Source organism: Microtus oregoni, unplaced genomic scaffold (genome assembly GCF_018167655.1).
Source record: "Microtus oregoni isolate MIOR12 unplaced genomic scaffold, Mior012 000016F_ref0000370, whole genome shotgun sequence".
NCBI classification, from domain to species: domain Eukaryota; kingdom Metazoa; phylum Chordata; class Mammalia; order Rodentia; family Cricetidae; genus Microtus; species Microtus oregoni.
In genome coordinates, this window is record NW_024543075.1 from 4320001 (window position 1) to 4337059 (window position 17059).

The window sequence follows — 17059 nt, forward strand, 5'->3', positions numbered from 1 at the left end:
GTGTGCCACTTTAGAGCTCAAGAGTCCCTCCATAGTAGGAATAGTTAGCTTTTCTATCCCTGTACTAAAACACAGTGACCAGAAGCAACGCTTGGGAGCCGCCGGCCTCAGCTGACTGGATAAAGCTTGGAGACATGGAAGACTGCATGAAGTCCAGGGCGCTGAGGGCTTGGGCCATTTGGTTTTTCTGAGGAGGATAGAAGGGTTATTTTAAGATGAACTCAGTGATTAAACAGATGCCATTTAACCTGAGGCCTGTATATGGTGGAACATAACCAGTGGACCCTAAAAAAATGAACAAAACATTTATTCCAAATTGAAATGTGTAATTGATTATTAAAATAAACTTTTTTGAAGTTAAAAAAATAAAAAGAGTGGGGCATGGTGGATCACAACTTTAAGCCCAGGTCTCAGGAGGCAGAGGCAGGCAGATCCCTGTGAGTTGCCTGTTGTGGTACACTGTGGTTCTGTTCCCTGTTGTGTCCCTCCCTCATCCTGAAAGAAACATTAAACATTATTAAAAAACTGTAAAGCTCTTTATGACAAGCAATTTCAATCTTTTAATATCTCCCAGTTTGTAAGACTTACGCAAAATTTTAAATCTCTACCTTAAAAGATTTTGACAAAAAATATTTAAAATTTTTTTCCACCTGGTTAATTCCTTATCCCCAAACCTAGTAAACCTTTTGTTGATACAAAGGCCCTGTTTGCTATAGACCTGTAACTTGAAGGGCTGACCCTTTCTTTCAGTTCCTTTGCACTGATTTAAAAAAAAATATATAACAAAAAACAAACAAACAAAAAAAAAACCAAAACCAACCAAACAACAACAAAACCAAACCAGCTAACGTGAGGACAGTGAAGATGGACCCAGCCAACGGGGAAAAAAACCCCAATATTCTTTGATTAGTAAAACACCTAAGGAATTTCTGGCTTGGTGAGCTTGCTCCTCTGCTTTGTGAGTGGCACATTCAGAAATGAAGCTGTGTCTTGCTGGAGGGCTTAAATTCGAGTTGGGACCCTGGGACATATATACTGTGCACTAGAGAGAGGCTGGGCTCAGTCCTCGCTTGTCCCTGAGATGGCCGCTCAGTGTCTGCCAAAGGACTGACCAAGAGCAGCAACCTCACAAGGATGGCTTAAACAAAATTTTAATTCTATGGGGTGGAGTCCCACTTTTGGAGCCCTGTCTAGACATTCTATCGCCCCCATTTTTCAGAGTTCTGGATACAGGCAATGCCTTCCATTGACTTCCAGAATCCATGCTGCCCAAACAGCCTCTTAGCTGTCAATACACCTGTTTGGGCCCCGGTTCTCTCATTGTACCTGTCCCTCAGATGCTGGTACCTGTCTGCAAAAAGTAGGGCCATCTGCTGGGTTATATGGTTCTTAGGGATATCCATGTTGTTTCGTTGATTCTTAGGGGTCTGGGCATAGGAAGGGTAAGAACCAGGCTGAGCCTCCGAGTTCTCACTTAGAGTCCATCCTTACATACACTTTAACTGTTGGCTTCCAAGCCACAGCTAGGAAAAAAAGAGCCTTTTGAGCATTTCCTCAGAGTTTGACCGGGCTCCAAGTGTTCCACACATATCAATTCATCAAACCTTTTTCCTACCTTTGGAATTAACACTTTTAAAAAGGTGCATAGGGCTGCGTGTGGTGGTGCACTTAATCCTAGCGTTTGGGAGGTAGAAGCAAGGCAATTCTCTGTGAGTTCAAGGCAAGCCTGGTCTACATAGCAAGTTCCAGGACAGCCAGAGCTACACAGTGAGACTCTGTCTCAAAAAGCAAGCAAGCAAGCAAGCAAGCAAGCAAGCAAACAGGGTGCCTTTACCAGAATGGGAATCAGAGACCCTAGTGTGGGACTAGGAAGGCATTTGAACGCTAGCATCAGCACTGTGACCTCAGATCGTGCCTCTTGTGACGGATGAGGATGACTCGGGTCCTTCCCTGGCAGGCCTTAGAGAAGGCACAAAGTCACTGAGGAGTCAGGAGAAGCTATGCCCACTAGGGGAAAGGAGTAAGGTGTGGTTTGATGCCAGGGGTGGTGGCGCACACCTCTGATCTCAGCACTTGGGAGGCAGAAGCAGGTGGGTATCTAGAAGTTTGAGGGCAGCCTGGTCAAGTGTCTGGTGAGGAACTACTAAGCCATGCAGGCCTCAGTTCTGCCCTAAGTTCATCCTCTCTGCTTTCCTCCCTTCTGTGAGCTACATGAGCATCTGTAAAGGTGCTAGCACTGACTGGTAAACTGTTGACAAACGTTTACTTTTCAATTACACCATGCTGCTGGGCTTGCTTTCTCTTCGCCCCTGCAAGGAGTGGGACCTGAATCTCTGTGGGCCACAGCAGGCCTGACACAGTGCCCAGACCTAGATGGACTCCTTCCCTTCTTGACGCTGCCCTGTCCCCACAGGCCTTAGTAGGGACTCCTACTGCATATATGAGGCCTTGAAGGATGTGGGATTCAAGCTCTGGCAATGGCTGTGATCAGATGGATGCTGGGCTACGGTCTGGCAGGACTCATGAATACATTTTCCCCTTTCCAGTGAATCCTGGCTCCACTCTCCAGATGACATTTCTTCTATACCAAACAGAGCAAGTTTTTTTTTGTTTCATTAGCAATAAAGATTTTCCCGCATTTCCTCTCTATTTTCTTGTCTGTGGAGAACTCCCTGCAGGGCTCTTCATAGAGCCTCGCTGCTGGCCTGCTTCCCTATCTGTACCATGCCCATCTCTACATTCTGCCTGTGACCTCAGTGACCTCTTCTCAGAGGCCACCTTGATCACCTGGTGTGATGGCTTGTATTGCCAACTTGACCAAATTTAGAATGACCCGAGAGAAAGGCCTCTGGGCATGCCTGTGGGGACTATCTTATGCTAACTGATACAGAAAGACACAGATTTGGTGTAGGAGGTCCTTCTGTATTTGTGTTGCTTTCATTGGTTATTAAACAAACTACCTTGGCCTAGTTGATAGGGCGGAACTCAGGTAGGCGGGGAAGACAGAACAGAATTCTGGGAAGAAGGGAAGTGTGGCAGATGCCATGAATCTCTGGCCTGAGATGGATGTAGGTTAGAATCTTCCCCGGTTAGCCACGGCCTTGTGGTGATATACAGATTATTAGAAATGGGTTAAATCAAGATGTGAGTTAGCCAATAAGAGGCTAGAGCTAATTGGCCAAGCAGTAATTTAATTAATGCAAGTTCTGTGTGGTTATTTCGGGGGTTAAGCTAGCTGGGCGGGACGGAACAAAGGGCCCCCGTGCTCCATATTAATTATGGGAAGGACCATCCCTGGGCATGGGATCCTGAACTGTGTAAAGTGGAGAAAGCAGCTGAGCGTTAGCAGTGCACTCTCCTCCTCCTCCTCTCCCTCCTCTTCTTCTTCCTCCTCCTCTGTTTTCTCAAGACAGAGTTTCTCTGTGTAGCCCTGGCTGTCTTGAAACTCTGTAGACCAGGTTGACCTTGATCTCAGAGATCCACCTCCCTTTGCCCCTTTGCCTCCCAAGCACTGGGATTAAAGGCAGGTGCCACCACGGCCTGACACTGCTCTCTGCTTCTTGACTGTAGCCGCAATGTGTCCAGCTCCGTGTCACTCAGTCTTCCTTCACTGTAACTTCCCTGCCGCAGAGAAGTGTAACTTGAACTGAGCCAGAAGAAAACCCTTTCTCAAATTGCTTGTGTCCAAGTATTTTATCACCGCAACAGGAAGAGAAACTAAGACACTTGGAGCAGGGGCAGTGCTAGCAGATCTTGACTCAATGCCCCTGTCCCAGTGATAGGTTCAGCTTTGCAGGTGTTGGAATTCACTTTATTGACACCCAAGTCACAGCCGCCCACTAGGAAACTCCAGGGCAGCTAGGGTCTCTCCAGCAAGCAGCAACTTCACGTCCCTTGATGGGGACAAGGCCTGTGCCGTTGACTGGAGGTGGCTAAGTCAGGGGAAGGGCCAGGCAGACGGACACTTTCCTTGGGCAATGCACCACTCTAGCTCCCCCGGTAGGTGGTGTAGGACCATGGGCTCAGCAGCAGAGGCACATGGAACTTCTGGGTCTCCTGCGCGATAGTGAAAACAACCTAGGAGAAGAGAGAAGGCACTTAAAGACGCTGAAGATGGTGAGTCCTTCCTGCAATAGCTCCTGGGCCTTCCAGATGAGCAGGAGGTACTCTGGTGGCTGCCGACAAGTGGGAGACACTTAGGTAAAAGCCCGATGTTACAGTTTGAAGTGTTTCCAAGAGGAGACAGAGCGGTCTTGGTTGCTGGTTGGTGGGCTTTGGGGATGTGATTTGATCCCGAGGACTCTGATCTAATCAACTGGTTAATCTCTCGTGATTAACTGGATTCATCACGTGATGGCCTCATTAGTAGGTACTGAACCTAGAGGTGGGCCCTGCTGGAGGAAGGGCTCTGGGCAGTGTCCTAGGGATCCGTGTCTTTCCTTGTGTTCCTCTCTGCTGTTGTCTACCATGAGGTGACAGCTCCCATGCCACGGTGAGCGCTTGGAGCTGAGCAATCGTGGGTGGAAAGAATGAGCCGAAATAAACCATTCGCCCTTAAGTTGTGTCAGTGATGCAGAGGTAACACACCCAGTGCTCTGGAGTCTGGGCTCAGATGAGAACCTGTCTACAAAGGATGAGACACTCGTAGCCTGGCCCCTCCCTCGTCATCAATGAAGCAATGTGGTGCCTCAGGTCCCTGGACACCTTCTGAGAGCTCAAAGGAGGGTGTGTTCACTCACTTGCTACCACCCTGGGAGAGGTGGGGCTGGTCTGTCCCTGGCCTGGAGGAGGTTGTGGTCAAAGTGAGTCAGGGCCCAGCTGCTCCACCCATCCATGGCCCTCACCTCTACATATGGGTAAAAGCTCTCCTGACCCCTCTCCTTCCAGTAGCTCTCCGTGTCGAAGAACAGCTTGTAGGTGCCTGGTTTTATTTGGCCTGGTGTCAGGAGCCCAGGACAGCGACCATCCAGGTTTGTGTAGCTGGGAAGAGACAAAGAGAAGAGCTGAGAAACCACCCTCCCCTAGCTTTCCTGCTCCACAAGCCGACTGACCTCAGATGATCCCTGCAATGGAACGCAGGGAGCACAGATGGGGGACGATTTCTAAGGGCATGGCCACACTGCCTATTTAGGAAATCATAAAGCAGAGAAACAAAGATAAACCTCTCCAGCTTTTAGGACTGAATTAGGAGGTGATGAGCCACACCTTGTTCCCACAGGTCAGAAGGGAGGAGATGGGTGAGCCTGTCTCCCTTAAATAGGCTCTGCTCTCAAGGCCACAGCTCTGCCAGCATTGGCTAGCTAACACTGAAACAGGAAGATCCCGGCTTCCCCGCAGGCAGAGCATGTTCCAGGGGCATGGCCAAGGCCAGGACTCGAGCCTGGCTCATTGAGGTCGGAGGCCCAATACAGGGCCAGAGTGGAGTCTCAGCTTTTACCTCCTCCACCCTCTATCTCAGTCTCTTTCTGTAAAAGAGGTAGATCACACTACTAGTTCACAGCTATTGAGACTAGAAAAGAAAAAGACAGCACTTGGCATTCAGTCTGGCGCAAGGTGATGGAGGCCTTTCTTTTCTACCAGTCCTCTCTAGTTGGCTCCCCTCCCAGCAGGCCCATTGGGCTGAATCTGGCAGGCAAGGGCTCTACAGAACTGTCTCAGACAATTCCACGACACTGTCCCAGGCATGTATATCTGGTGAAATGTTATTGTCACTTATATCCCTGTTTATTGACTCCTGAGCCTCATCTGTCAACAGGGCAGCAGTCAGTTCTGCCTTCCAGCCCCCGGTGCCCACATTAGCCTCAATCCCACTCAGTGTTCCCCCAGTCACACTGTGCCACCGCAGTTCCACTGCCTAAGATCGTTCCCAAGTGGAACTCGGGAAGGACACAGATGCTGGAGTAGGCACTCACGGATCCCAGTCCAGAAACGGCCTCCTACCTTGTCCTCAGCTCCATCCATTGCTGGCCAGAGGCCTCCAGGCGAGACAACCGGAGGCAGAGGCCTTGGGCAGGGAGCCCTGAGGCAGTGTCTAGCACGTGAGTGGTTAGTGGGCTGTTCTCCATAGCCGTGGCACCAGTCTGAGTAGAGAGAGTCCACGTGATCTCCGCGGGGCCTGCATAGGCAGGCCTAGCTGGGTCTTCGATTTTCTTGTGAGGAGAGCAAACAGCCCTTCTGCCCAGGGGCAGGCTGAATTGCTGAGTTGCAGGATGAGGTGCCAAGCACTAAACAAAGCTGACCTGCGCCCTCCATTGCCCCTACCTGAGTACCACCCTCTCTCCTTTGTATAAGCCCTTCAGTTTCAGCTGCTCAGTGGTCTTAGCTTCCCAGAACTCAGTTCTCCTGCGCCTCTGGTTCAGTGGGTTTTCTAGGAGCACCCCTCTCACTCCCAACCTCCCACACTTGGCTCCCTCCATGTCCCTTACACATGAGACAGGAATTCTGAGGGCGCAGGCCAACTCCTTACCTGCGGCAAGCCGAGGTGTCTCTGGAGCGTCATCAGCCGCGGGGCGGTCCTGGAGCTCATGTCCTGCCCTGGAGCTCCGGTCTGTGCAACACCCACAGGCAGTCACCCTGCCTGCCGCAACACGCTCCTCGGGTCAGCCCAGACCTGTTCGATCTGAGGCCCCGCCCCAACTCCTGGGGTCACCTATTTGAACACTTCTGGGGAAGCCGCCTCCTACCCGTTGAGCCCTGGCGGTCACGCAGCGGGGCTTTTGGGTGGTGACTTATGGGAAAAGAGTGGAAGCTGGGGAGAGTGTCCCTTGGGGAGGGATGGGGAGGGACAGTGGCTTGGGGAAGGAGGGTTGCTGGTTGCTGGGGAGGCGGGACCGGTGGAACCTAACACTGAGACTGGCGGGAAATTGGTTAGGTGGCTGGGGCTGGGAGGGCGAAATATCTCAGGGGTTAAAGCATTGAGGACGCTAGTTCAATTCCCTGGGTGCCATTTAAGGGTGGAAGTTGAGAAACGACTCCACAAAGCTGTCCTTTGACTTCCACGCTCGTGCTGCCCGCCCCCATGTCGGCTTGGAGGGAGGGCCAGATGGTGTAGGATGAGAGTGTGGATGGGTTGTCAGGAAACCGCAGCTGTGCTGTACCTGTTGTGTGATATTTTGATTTCATTCTGAAAATAAAGCTTGCTTTGAGTCAGAGGGTGGAGCTAGCCACTAGCGGACCAAAATTAACCATAGAGGTTTGGAGGACTGTGGACAGATAGGAAGTAATAAGACAGGGTTGAGAGAGGATTTTTTGGAGGAAGGAATGGAAGAGGTAGGAAGCCCCTGGTGGCTGCTCCTCTGCTTCTCTGATCTTTCAGGTTCTTATCCTGATATCTGACCCCTGATTTTTTTTTTATTGATAAAGGATAATTAATGAAATGCTTCAGGTACCTTGTCCTTTTCAAGAATCAGGATTGTTACACTGAGACTTCCCAAAACTTACCCCAAAGAGGGCTCCGCTAGTCAGGACCCTATGGAGCCTTTAGGCAAATTTGAAAAAGGGTCTGCATTATTTATTTACTTATTTGTCGTGATTCACAGTCGTTATGGTAAGCAAAGGCTCTACCACTGAGCTTCCTCCCCACCCCAAGGTCTCACTATTAAGGGAATTAGCTACCAAAAACTTGTCATAATAAACACTTGACCTATCTTGAGATTCAAAAAAAGCATAATAAAATGTGAAAACATTTCAAAATTATAAAGATACCCGCAGCATGGATGTAAGAGGTCTAGTTACAGAACTTTGTTAGATATTGACCTTATAAGCAGAAAGAGATGCTTGGAGTGACAATGTATCCCCATAACTGGGGTATAATTACTTACCAAAGGGCTAGGGAAGCAGGGTGATAACAGAACCCTTGCCTAACAAGCGCAAGACCCTGACTTGAGGCATTTATTAAATTAGTGATTGATAGGGGAGGGGTAGGGGAGGGATGGCACCACCCCTACCACCCCCACCCATTGTGGGTGGTGCCATCCCTGGGCTGGTGGTCCTAGATTCTGTGGGAAAGCAGACTGAGAAAGTCAAGGGGAAACAAGCTAGTGGGCAGGACCTCTGCATCAGCTCTAGCCTCTAGGTTCCTGCCTTGTTTGAGTTCCTGTTCTGACTCCCGTCAGTGATAAATAGTGATATAAAAGCATAAGGCAAATAACCCCTTTCCTCCCCAAGTTGCTTTTGCTCATGGTGTTTTATCACAGTGATAGTAACCCTGACTAAGACAATAGGCAATGATTTAAATAGATACATGAAAAGAAGTGATATAAATGGTCAGCAGGTAAACGAAACAAAAGTATTTGACACAAGTAATCATCAAATAAATGCAAAGGAAACCCACAGTGGGACATCACCTCACCCAACTAAGAATGGCTATAATTAAAAGAGGCAAGTGGTAAGTACCAAAAAGCGTGTCAATAGAAGGGAACCATTCCCACTGTAGAGTGAATGGCACATTGGAAAGGGTATGATTACAGTATGTAAATTCTTCAAAATAGAATCATTATATGTTCTAGCAATTCCATTGTGGGATATATATATCCAAAGGAAATGAAACCATTGTGTCCAGAATACATCAGCAAATCCCAAAGAAGAGAAACACATACATAATACCACCACCATTAACAAAAACAAAACAACAGGAACTAGCAATCACTAACCATTAATATCCCTTAATATCAATGAGCTCAATTCACTTATAAAAAGACACAGGTTAACAAATTAGATATGAAAACAGAATCCATCCTTCTGCTGCACACAAGAAACACACCTCAACTAAAAGGACACATTACCTCAGAGTAAAGGATTGGGAAAAGATTTTCCAATCAAATGGACCTAAACAACAAACTGGTATAGCTATCCTAATATCTAACAAAATAGACTTCAAGCTAAAATTAGTCAAAAGAAATGAAGAAGGTTATTTCATATTCACCACAGGAAAATCCATCAAGATGAAGTCTCAATTCTGAATATCTATGCCCCACATACAAGGGTACCCTCATTTGTAAAAGATACATTACTAAAGTTTAAATCATACATCAAGCCCCATACATTAACGGACTTCAACACCCCACTCTCATCACTGGACAGTTCTGCAAGACAGAAACTTAGCAGAGAAATAAAAGATCTAACAGATATGACTCGAAAGGGCTTAACAGACATCTACAGAACATTTCACCCAAACACAAAAGAATACACCTTCTTCTCAGCACCTCATTGATTCTTCTCCAAACTGCCAAACTGACCACATACTCGGTAACAAATTTCAGCAGATACAAAACAAACAAACAAACCCTGTGTCTTATTGGGTCATCATAGCTTAAATTTAGACTTCAACAACAACACTAATTGCAGAAAGCCCACAAACTCATGGAAACTGAACAGTGCTCAACTGAATCACCACTAGGTCAAGGAAGAAATAAAAAAATTAGACTTCCTAAAATTTAATGAAAATAACCACACAACATACCCAAACCTATGGGACACAAGGAAAGCAGCGTTAAGAGGAAAGTTCATAGCACTAAATGCCTACACAAAGAAGCTGGGGAAATTCTGTACTAGCAAATTAACAGAACACCTGAAAGCTCTAGAACAAAAAGAAGCAAACTTACCCAGAAGGACTAGACAACAGGAAATATTCAAACTGAGAGCTGAAATCAACCAAATAGACACAGAAAACAATACAAAGAATGAGACAAAGAGTTGGTTCTTCTGGAAAATCAACAAAATAGACAAATCTGTATCCAAACTAACCAAAAAGCAGAGAAAGAATAATCAAATTAACAAAATCGGGAAATGAAAAGGGTCATAACAACAGACACAGAACAGACATGTAAGAAATCCAGAGAATCACCAGGTCATACTGCAAAAACCTGTACTCCACAAAATTGGAAAACTTAAAGGAAATGGACAATTTTCTGGAGAAATATTGCATGCCAAAATTAAATCAAGACCAGAGAAGCAAATTAAATAGACCTATAATTGCTAAGGAAAGAGAGTCTCAAAAAAACAAAACAAAACACCCAGGACCAGATGGCTTCAGTGCAGAATTCTACCAGAATTTCTTTCTTTCTTTTTTTTTTTTTTTTTGGTTTTTCGAGACAGGGTTTCTCTGTGGCTTTGGAGCCTGTCCTGGAACTCGCTTTGTAGACCAGGCTGGTCTCGAACTCACAGAGATCCGCCTGCCTCTGCCTCCCGAGTGCTGGGATTAAAGGCGTGTGCCACCATCTCCCGGCTTCTACCAGAATTTCAAAGAAGGGCTAATACCAATACTCCTCAAATTATTCCAAATGATAGAAATGGAAGGAACACCGCCAAACTCTTTTTACAATGCTACAGTTACCCTGATACCCAAACTACACATAGACACCTAAGAAAGAGAATTACAGACTTATCTCCCTCATGAACATTGATGTAAAAATACTCTAATAAAATACTGGCAAACCAGCTGGGAGGTGGCGGTGCACGCCTTTAATCCTAGCATTCTGGAGGCAGAGTAGGTGGATCTTTGTGAGTTCAAGGCCAGCCTGGTCTACAAGAGCTAGTTCCGGTACAGGCTCCAAAGCTACAGAGAAACCCTGTCTCAAAAAACCAAAACCAAAACCAAAGGGAAAAAAAAAGAAAAAGAAAAAAAATATTGGCAATCCAAATCCAAGAATACCATTAGAAAAATTATCCACCATGACCAAGTAGGCTTCATCCTACAGATGCAGGAATGGTTTAAAAATCTGTCAATATAATCCACCATATAAACAAACGGAAAGAACCTTATGAGAAGGGGGTTAAACATGGTTGGTTCTCACCAGGGAAGGAATTTTCACTGCACTGTCTTATATGTGGAATCTAAAATGTTGGCTGTATATTACTCTCTGCTACAGTTTATTGGAGTTCAGAGAGAGTTGGCAGGGTGGAGGGAAATGTTGATTATTTTGGTAGATGAACAAGAGATTCTGCTGTGTTATTCCACATTAAAGTAACTGCATGTAACCATCATGCAGCATGAACATCAGGAAGCTTGAAGAGCTTTGGAGGCTTCACGGCAAATATAATATTTAAAGGGATGTGATTAACATGTGTCTTAGGGTTTTTTTTTTTTGTTTGTTTTTTTGCTGTGAAGACACCATGAGCACAGCAGCTCTTATAAAAATATTTACATTGGCTGGCTTACAGTTTCAGAGGTTCAGTTCATTATCATAAAATGGGGTGCTGGAGCTGAGAATGCTACACTTTGCAGGCAACCAGAAGTCAACTGATACACTTGGTGGTATCCCGAGCATAGGAAGCCTCAAAGCCCACCTCCACAGTGACACACTTCCTCCAACAAGGCCATTCCCACTCCAACAAAGCCATTCCTCCTAATAGTACCTCTCTCTATGAGATTATGGGGCCTACAGATTCAAACTACCACAACATGATTTTACACTATGTAGTGTAGATACATCTCAAAACATTACATGCTAGTCTGGCAGTGGTGGTATGTTGTCTGAGTTTTCTGTCCTGCCTGGTTCCCGCAATTGTTAAGTCCCAAAGAAATCACACAGTGGTCTACATTAGTTATAAACTGATTGGTCCATTAGCTTAGGCTTCTTATTAACTCTTATAACTTATATTAACCCATTATTATTGTCTATGTTAGCCACATGGCTTGGTAGCTTTTTCAGTGAGGCAGTCATATCTTGCATCTTCTGTGGCAGGCTCACAACTGCAGAAAGAGCTTCTTTCTTCATAGAATTCTCCTGTTCTCATTGACCATCCTCTACTTCCTGTCTGGTTGTCCTGCCTATACTTCTTGCCTGGCTATTCACCAATCAGTGAATCAATTTATTTAAAATATAATTGACAGAATATAATTTTCCCACACCACTTCCCCCTCTTTTTTTTAAATAACAAGAACTCAGAATCTAATATCTTTTGTTTAGCTTTTCTCCTGACCATTAGTCATAACAACTTGTTACCAAGTTCTAAACAAAGGAAAATATAGTCCATAGTCCATTTTTTTGGGGGGGGGGAATGTGGGCATAGTTTTCCAGGCTACTTCCTGCTGGTTGGGGGCGCTGATAATCTTATGGGGACCTAAAGAAAATTTAGAAATGTGATCAAGTCCTGACTGGAGTATCCTGTGAGGCTTAATCATATCAGGCCGCATTTTGAATCGGTTCTGGATGTAGAACTCAGATGTCTGAGCCATCTGTTCCTACCAGAGATTTCTCAGGTGGTCTTCCTTGATCAAACTTGATTTTTCTTAACTCAGAATGAATCCACAGCCTCTCATTTCCTGTAGAAATAAAAGCAAATCCTCTTATCCAAATTAACATACATTTAAAATACCTATCTTGGACTGATGTAGCAGCATTTATAAACAAATATTTTTTAGCAGCTGTTGCTCCTTCCTCAGCATTTAAACAATTCAAAGAGAGCACAATAACACATAGTATCAAGATTCTCTGTGTATGTTTCATCTTTATGTGGCTATATTTTAACTTCTATTTATTTTTAATTTTTGGCTTTTGAGACGGGGTTTCTCTGTGTATGTTTGGCTGTCTTGGAACTCCCTCTGTCGTCCAGGCTGTCCTTGAACTCACAGAGATCTGCCTTCCTCTGCCTCCAAAGTGCTGGGATTAAAGGCATGTGCCACCACACCCAACTACTCTCTTTCTCCTTTTTTAAAAAAGGGGCTTTAATCTTTTTTCTCTTTTTTCTCTCCCAAGTCTGCACATATTTTTAACAGACAGTAAAATATTTAGAGATTTTGTCTTTGAATCTCTCTTTAACTGTATCTCTCTATCTCTCTCTCTTTCTCTTTTAATACATGAGTCTTTAATTTGCAGAGTCTGATTGTGAGCCTAGCCTTTAACGGCTTAGCTATCCCTCCAGGCCAGGCTCCAAAGCTACAGAAAACCCCGACAACAAATGGTGCCCAATGTGTGGATGACTGCATCCACATAAAGCCTGACAGAGCTTGGGAAGTAATTCTAGACAAAAAAGAATAGAGTTAAGCACAGCTTAACTTATTGATAGCAGCATTTTCTCAGGTGGGTTCTGTTTGCTAGAGACAAATGTATCTCATTTAAGAGAGGCTTTCTGACTCAGCTTTAGCTGTAAAACCTTGCAGCTCTTTTAAAAGGCCCTGACACGAAACACTTAAATGTTGTTGTCAGCCATAGCAGGAAACAAGCTGCACCATTTTATAATGCCGGCTTTCTGGGCCATCCTGCCAGGGCAAACTCTGACTCTTTCAGGCAGGCAATCTGACTAAGGAGCATTTGAGTGTGGTTTGTGAGCACACTGCTGGAGCTTGCTTGCTGGCAGGAACCTTGAAACACTGTAGAGTTGTGGCAATAAACATGGCTCTGGCCAGTACAGCCGCTAAGAGGCTGGAATCTCAGAAAGCTAAGGAATGTGCTGGATCCAGTCAAAGCCATAGCTTTAATCCTACCCATATTGCTTAGCAAATTAAAGACCCATGTGGAGAGAGAGAGAGAGAGAGAGAGAGAGAGAGAGAGAGGAGAGATTCAAAGATGAAGAAAACCTCTAAATGTTTTACAGTATGTTAAAAATATATGCAGACTTGGGAGAGAAAAGAAAAAGGTTAAAATCCTTAAAAAAAGAGAGAGAATAGTTGGGTATGGTGGCACACACCTTTAATCCCCATACTTGGGAGACAGAGGCAGGCAGACCCGTCTCCCAAGTGTGGGGATTAAAGGCATGTGTGTCACCACACCTAACTACTCTCTTTGACCTTTTTCTTTTCTTTCCCAAGTCTGCATATAGTGGTACATGTCTTTAATCCCAGCATTTTGGAGGTAGAGGCAGGAGGAACTCAGAGTTTGAGGCCAGTCTGGTCTACAGAGTGAGATTCAGGACAGCCAAAGCTAAACACTGAGAAACCCTGTCTTGAAATCCAAAAACCAAACCAAACCAAACTAAACCAAAAATCCCTAAACTAGCATTACATGCTATCTCACTAATATGTGTGCTTTTCATGTATCAGTTAAAAATATACTTGAAAAGTATATTTCAAGTTGGGTTTCTAGGTGGTGTCCTTTGGGAAGGATTGGGAGGTGTGGCCTTGTGGAAGGTGTATCACTGAACGTAAGGTTTCTGTCATTCCCAGTTAGCCCTCTCAGCCTTATGGTTGTGTCTCATGATGTAGACTCTCAGCCAGTACTGCAGCACCACACCTAACCTGCATGCTGCCATGCTCACCGCCAGGATGGTCATGGACTCTAGTCCTCTGGAACCATGAACTCAAAATGAAATGATTTATTTTATAAGTTGCCTTGGTCATGGTGTTCTGTCATGGGAATAGATCAGTAACTAAGACACCATCTAAACTAAGCATTAATGGGTTAGAACCATTTTTTTTTAGAACTAATTTTCAAAACAGAACCGGGAGTCCCATCTTCTCTATATTTGTGGCATCATTTATTATTTACTTTTCAGATAGTTGCTAACTTAATAGCTATGAAGTTATGTGTCATGTGGTTTTACCTTGACTCTATGAAGGTTATTTATTTTGAGCATCTTTTAAATTGATTGTTGGCAATTTGCCTGTTGCAGGGAGCCGGACAGGATCGCCATTACAAGATGGCGCCGACATCCTGTCTTGTTGGAAATAAACAACTCCATATTTGGCTATGCCTTTGGGAGCTGCGTGTCCCCTGCTTCCCGCATGCATGGTGGTTTAGAGTCCTTGGGCCTATCCTGACGCAGTCTAGTGTCAACTGATGGTGGCAGCCAATCACAGGGCGACCCGTGTGCCTACTCCCTATATAAGCAGCTGCTTTAGTGCTCTCAGCCCCTCTCGCTTCCTGCTCCCCATCAACCAAGAGGCACTCCATTAAAGCGTGATCTGAGAAGAATCCTTGTGTGGTGGTTGTTCTTTCTCGCTGGTCGAGAAGTTCGCCGCAGCCTGTCTCTTTCAATTTTAAACACGTGAATAGTAGAATATTTAAAATTTATTCTTGGGCCTCACATTTATGTATTTTGGACATTGTTGTCTTGAGGGATTGTTTCTCATTTCAAAGATTAAGTTGCTCCTCGACAAAACATGTAATCAGAAACTTCTTTTTCTCAAAAGCATTATTAAATTTTCACTGGGTCCACATGAAATAAAATCAGACGAAAAGCCTGGCTGTTCTGCTTTCATTTTGTGTCTGTCTCCTTTACACATCTCCAGCCCCGATCCCCCAGTGGCACCTCTTTCTGAACTCCAGAAACTACAGGACTCATAAACACCTCCAAGGAATAAAAAATACTTCTAAGAAATTGGGGGCCTAGGACAGACCATCCCCAAATGAGGGCATTTGAGGCTCCACAGAGAAGCAAGGGTCGTTATGGAAAACAGATTAGTTCTCTGAGATCACTTTGCATAACCCAAACTGACCATCAGCCCAAGCACACTTGATCAGGATGATCGATTATACACAGCTGTAGTCTCCTGCCCCTATTCTTTCTCCAGTTAAAGCCGGATCTCACAAAGACAGACTTGGGGTTCATAGGAACCCTTTATTTATTACTTTTCTCCATGGGCACACAAATTGAATTCCTTATTTTTCTTATCTTTTTTTGAGATTCTATCTTATGTGTATGGGTGTTCTACCTGTATGCACGTCTGTCTACCATTGCGTGCTCTTATTAGTGTCTGTGAGCCCTCATGCCGCTATGTGGGTGCAGGGAACGGAACTCCTGTCTTCTGGCGGAGTGACCAGGGCTCCAGCCTTTGTTTTTACTTATGTGTGTGCACAGGGACTATGTGCACTTGAGTGCATTGCTGGAGGAGGCCAGAGAGCTGGCATTGCAGGCAGTTGTAAGCCGCCTGGGTGCAAGGAACAGATCTCAGGTCCTCCGAAAGAGTCACTGCTCTTAACCATGGGAGTCATCTCTTTAATGGGTTTACTGGGACTGTGGCCTAGCATACCTAGACTGTTAGGGCTGAATTAGAGATTTGCCAAAACTCTAGTACTGGAAAAGTTACTTGAAATTTAAAGATTTATATCTTTAATTTAATTTTATATCTCTGAATCTATCATATTTGTGTGATTACTTACAGATATATAATTAATAAATTGATATGACTATGTAAGGTTAAATTAAAATGTCTTTTGATGGGCTAGGTCCTCCTGGTGGAAATTTTGCCTTAATATAGCTGCTGCCAGAAGCCCTGGGTTCAGTCCACCAAAACCGAACAAAACCATCAAAATCAAACCCAAACCCAAACCAAACCATATCAGCTGCAACCGAGAAACTGCCATTGCGGTCTCATTCAGTCACGGGCACGTGCCACTTGTTGTCATCCACAGCCAGAGGAATTGGATCAGAGGTGTTGTTTGACAACTGTCCAATCAGGAATGGAGTCAGAGTGGTGGGCAGGCTTTCAAAAATCTCGCGGGCTTTCGCTGGAACCAGACATCTTGGACTCCTCTGGGATCTTCTGATTCTCTGCTGCAGAGGCACTGAGGTTTTGGGTGCCTTTTTCTCCCTGTAACCTGTTCCCAGAGTCAGGCGTGGCGGGTCCGGGATACCTCGGAAGCCAGGAGATGGTGAGCATCCGCCTGGAGTCCTGACAGGACACGGGTCCGCAAGTCCGCCCTGGAATCCGCTGATCCGAGTCTCCTGGGTTGCGGGTTAGGGCTGTGCAGACAGTGGGGACCCTGGGTCTCATCGTGTCCCGTCCCAGGGTGGTGCTGGGCAGGCAGTGGGGTCTCTGGCAGAGCTGTTAGTTGTCCGCTCTGCGTAGTGATCTCAGGTCCTGCTGAGCGAGTTGATCCTCGGGATCTCAGGAGCGGATCCCTATAGGCTTTCATGGATTCCGTCGGCGGTTGTGCGGCAGGACAGATCCTGGAGCCAGAGTTGCCGCTCCCTGCCACTTTATTCTGCATAGCTGAACAGCATTAAAACCTCATTCTTTAGGTTAATGAGCTGACTCTGGGATATTCCATTATAAAGTTAATTGCTTTTCTCTTTATCTTGCTATTTTTGTGCGCATAAACATGCACGTGCACGCGGAGTGTCCGTGGAGGCCAGATGAGGGCATGGGTCCCCTGGAATAGGAGTGGCAGCCTCCTGA

The 17059-nt window shown here is 45.5% G+C and overlaps 1 protein-coding gene across 2 annotated transcripts; it reads right to left on the reverse strand.

Moving 5' to 3' along the window:
• Positions 1–3794: 3794 nt before the first annotated feature.
• Positions 3795–6655, reverse strand: LOC121457934 (5-hydroxyisourate hydrolase). 2 transcript variants are annotated; one of them, XM_041667016.1, is made up of 4 exons: positions 6467–6655; positions 5941–6080; positions 4845–4980; positions 3795–4077 (listed from the first exon to the last, which is right to left on the reverse strand). In XM_041667016.1, exons 1-4 carry the CDS (start codon positions 6524–6526, stop codon positions 3988–3990), a joined length of 426 nt encoding a protein of 141 aa, XP_041522950.1. In that variant the 5' UTR covers positions 6527–6655; the 3' UTR covers positions 3795–3987. The 2 variants fall into 2 exon arrangements, with proteins under 2 accessions (XP_041522950.1, XP_041522952.1); XM_041667018.1 differs by having other exon boundaries at positions 5941–6115; positions 6467–6569.
• Between the last annotated feature and the right edge of the window lie 10404 nt (positions 6656–17059).

Excerpts from the sequence above, each read along its gene's own strand:
- LOC121457934 (XM_041667016.1), bottom strand. The coding sequence starts at position 6,526 with ATGAGCTCCAGGACCGCCCCGCGGCTGATGACGCTCCAGAGACACCTC. Across the intron at positions 6,081-6,466 it reads GACACCTCGGCTTGCCGCAG|ACTGGTGCCACGGCTATGGA; the intron begins GTAAGGAGTTGG and ends CTCTCTACTCAG. Across the intron at positions 4,981-5,940 it reads TGGATGGAGCTGAGGACAAG|CTACACAAACCTGGATGGTC; the intron begins GTAGGAGGCCGT and ends GTCTCTTCCCAG.